The following is a 3,601-nucleotide window of genomic DNA, read 5'->3' as shown; positions in this document are numbered from 1 at the left end:
TGGCACAGTTGTCAACAAGAATGTGGATGTTTGGTAATGGAAAGTTGTCCTTTGGGCTTGCTTTGTTCAAATCCCGATAATCAACACACACTCGGGTTTTCCCGTCTTTCTTCAGCACTGGGACCACATTAGCCAACCATGTGGTGTATCGGACTACCCGAATCACGCCATCTTTCAACTGTTTGGTGACGTCTTCTTTGATCTTATCACTGATGTCCGTTTTAAACTTTCTCAGCTTTTGTTGTACAGTTTGATAACCAGGATAAGTTGGCAATTTATGCACTGCCAAATCAACACTTAGTCCTGGCATATCATCATAGGACCATGCAAACACGTCTTTGAATTCGAACAAAAGTTGGATTAATGTATCTCTAGTTCTTTCATCGGCGTGAATGTTTATCATGGTTTCCCGGACCTCTTCTGCACTACCCAAATTGACTGGCTTGGTTTCATTTAAGTTTGGCTTAGGCTTATTCTCAAATTGTTCCAGTTCTCGATTTATTTCCCTAAAAGCCTCATCTTCGTCATATTCCGGTTCTTGATTCATTATTTCACAGTTAGACAGCGTGTTAGGATCTGGGTATGAAGCCCGCAAGCATGTCATGTTATTTAAGTCCGCATTATTAGAATTGAAAAGAAAAAGATAAGAAAAATAACAAAATCAGAATAAAGGAAAAAGAAGACATCCATTGACGATGAAATATTGATTTCATTTCATTGAATTTGAAGATAGGAGGGTTTTCATCGGAATCAAAAAGACAGTAAAATAAAAACATTCGAGTTACACCCTGAAATAACTCGTAATGTAGAAAAGATGGCAAGACTGGACTACCGGGACTCCCGCCTGACAGGGAATGGGATAGCCTTCTAGTTCTGAAGCTTGGCATTTGGTCCCATGTACAGCACCTCAGCAGTGCTCGTGCCTTCCCCCGGCTGGACCATGTGGGACTCGTACAACATCTGTTTCATTGCTTCACAAATATCCTCAATTTCCTCGGTCGTGAAGGCCTCTTCCTCTTCTTCTTCTTCTTCATACTTGGGTTTTAACAAATGACTTGGCGAGATGCGGAACAGGCTGAGGCAGGGCCCACCCATTTTCTTAGCTCATCAGCCCATTTTACGTCGGCATTTGTAGCTTGGAAACCTATGCCGAAGAACTTCTTACTGGCGGTCAAAGTGATGGGCTTTGTGATGCCTTGTAGAGACACCCCGAGCCCTTTCCCGGGCTTATACCCATGTTTAATCATTTCACTGGCTACCATAACCGATGCATTTGATAAGCAAGGTTGAGGAAACGGAGCCCCTTCTTCACATTGGTCGGCGACCACAATCTTGAAGGCTTTATAGACAATGTGCTCACTTCCTTCTCTAGCTTCGAGACACGGGACTGACGGATCCCTATAAGTGGACTATTCTTCCACCCTGTGAACAACGATTTCTTGGTTTACAAGTTCAAACTTGACCATTTGGTGGAGAGTGGAAGGCACAGCCCCTGCAGCGTGAATCCATGGTCTTCCTAGGAGAAAGTTATACGAAGTATCCATATCCAGAATCTGGAAAGTCACTTCGAAATCCACAGGGCCAATGGTCAGAATCAAGTCAATTTCCCCTATCGTATCTCACTTGATGCCATCAAAAGCGCGCACACAGACATTGTTCGGTCTAGTCCTTTCTCTCCAGATTTCCATCCTCTATAGCGTTGAAAAAGGGCAAATGTCAACTACGGACCCACCATCTAGCATAACCCTCTTCACATTTGACAGTCAAGTGAAGGGCTTTGTTGTGAGGCTCCTTCTGGGGGCAAGTCATCACGGTTGAAAGAAATCCTATTGACTTTGAAGAAACGTTCAGCCATTCTTTCCAATTGTTCGACTGAAGTTTCAACCGAGATGTATGCCTCGTTCAATGTTTTCAAAAGTACCTTCTGATGTTCATTTGAGCTCAAAACCAGGGATAAAAGCATAATCTTGGAAGGAGTCTTTCGGAGCTGGTCAATTATGGCATATTCCGAAGTTTTCATTTTTCGGAAGAACTGTTCTGCCTCTTCAGAACTAACAGACTTTTTGGGTGGAAACCATTTCTCCTTGTTCAGTTTTGATCTCTTTAGCTCCTCCGGGTTGTGGTACTTCCCAGATAGGTTCATTTCATTCACTTCCCCCATAATCTCTTTCCCCTTGTAAGTAACCACTGTTTTGCTGTAATTCCAGGGGACTGCAATGGGGTCTCTCATAGGGCTCTGTGGTGCGCGGCTGATAACCATTGGCTCAGTCAGCCTTGGTGAAATTACCGGCCCTCGCGCCACATAGGTCCCTTTTGGTACATACAATTTTGGCACATTCAGTACGACTTTCTTTTGCTCCAATCTTTTGGTAGCGTTGAACATGAGCTTCTTTTTCCTTGGGGCACAGGGAACATAAAGAATTGCATCCTTAGCAGGTGTTGCCCCAGCTTTTGTTTCCACAGCTTTTTTTGCAACTTGAGGAGTTGGAGTGATTTTCTTCTTCTCATTTCTGGCCTGTTTTGCCACCGCTTTAGGTCTTGCCTCTGAATCAACAATGGCGATGATGGCTTTCTAATCTGGATCAAACCCTTTATCATAAAAAATCATTCCAATGACTGGCCCGTTGTTGTGAGCCGGTAATGAGTTGTTAGTCACATTGGGGACTTCCTCGTCCCTCGGTACCACTCGCTTCTGTTCTATCAAATTCTCAACTGCCCTCTTCAGAGTCCAACAATTCTCCGTGTCATGTCCCTCTGCCCCTGATTGATAGGCACACCTAGTGTCGGGCCGATATGATGGAGACTCTAGATTTTGCCGGTTTGGAGGCACAGGTTGCAATAGGTCCATCTGGACTAACTTCAGAAACAGGCTAGAGTAAGACTCACCAATAGGGGCGAAACCGCTTTTCTCGGGAGGATCACGGGGGCGTGTATTATGCTGGTAGTTGTTTTGTCGTGGACGGGGGTTATATGGAGCTTGGTGAGGATGGTTATTTCTAGGAGGTAGAGCTCAGTTTTGGTTGTAGTGCTACTTTGGCCGTGTGTAGGGTTGGGCATCCATCACCGCATAGGGAGGCGGTGTCACGGCGTATGCTGCATCTTGGTGAGGGTAGTAGTGTTGCGGGGTTCTGGAAGGCGGGCAAGAATAAACATCGGATCGATGAGGGTTTCTCGAACTTGAAGCCATCGTGGCTCCTTCTTCCCTGTTCTTCCGATTTGCTAAACCTCCCGAGCTGTTCTGGATAGCTTGGGAAGTGGCTCTTAAAGTATATTGACTTATGATGTGTCCAGTTTTCAAGCCATTTTCTACCATTTCTCCGATCTTTATGGCTTCGGCAAAAGGTTTGCCCATGGCAGACATCATGTTTTGAAAGTAATCAACCTCTTGGGCCTACAAGAAAACATTTCTCTGCCTCATCCATTGGTGGTTTCACTCGAGCTGCTTGCTCACGCCACTTGATAGCATATTCACAGAAACATTCCGCGGTTTTCTTCTTGAGATTGGTCAAGGAATTTCTATCTAGGTCTATGTCGACATTGTATTGAAATTGCCTGACAACATCTCGAGCCAGGTCATCCCATATATGCCAATGGTAGATGT

The 3,601-nt window shown here is 44.8% G+C and overlaps 1 protein-coding gene across 1 annotated transcript; it reads right to left on the bottom strand.

Annotated features, from left to right (window-relative positions):
• Nucleotides 1-1,750: 1,750 nt before the first annotated feature.
• LOC109219096 lies at nucleotides 1,751-3,352 on the bottom strand. Its single transcript, XM_019383520.1, has 3 exons — nucleotides 3,065-3,352; nucleotides 2,657-2,938; nucleotides 1,751-2,572 (listed from the first exon to the last, which is right to left on the bottom strand). The coding sequence occupies exons 1-3, from the start codon at nucleotides 3,350-3,352 to the stop codon at nucleotides 1,751-1,753; spliced, it is 1,392 nt and encodes a 463-aa protein (XP_019239065.1).
• Between the last annotated feature and the right edge of the window lie 249 nt (nucleotides 3,353-3,601).

Source organism: Nicotiana attenuata, unplaced genomic scaffold, assembly GCF_001879085.1.
Source record: "Nicotiana attenuata strain UT unplaced genomic scaffold, NIATTr2, whole genome shotgun sequence".
Classification (NCBI taxonomy): Eukaryota; Viridiplantae; Streptophyta; class Magnoliopsida; order Solanales; family Solanaceae; genus Nicotiana; species Nicotiana attenuata.
This window is presented reverse-complemented; position numbering and strand designations above follow the sequence as displayed.

Bases quoted from the DNA above. Each gene is read 5' to 3' on its own strand.
- LOC109219096 (XM_019383520.1), bottom strand. From the start codon at position 3,352: ATGGGCAAACCTTTTGCCGAAGCCATAAAGATCGGAGAAATGGTAGAA. The intron at 2,939-3,064 runs GTGATGGATGCC...AACAACTACCAG, and splicing joins TGACACCGCCTCCCTATGCG to CATAATACACGCCCCCGTGA. The intron at 2,573-2,656 runs GTGACTAACAAC...GATCCAGATTAG, and splicing joins GGGACGAGGAAGTCCCCAAT to AAAGCCATCATCGCCATTGT.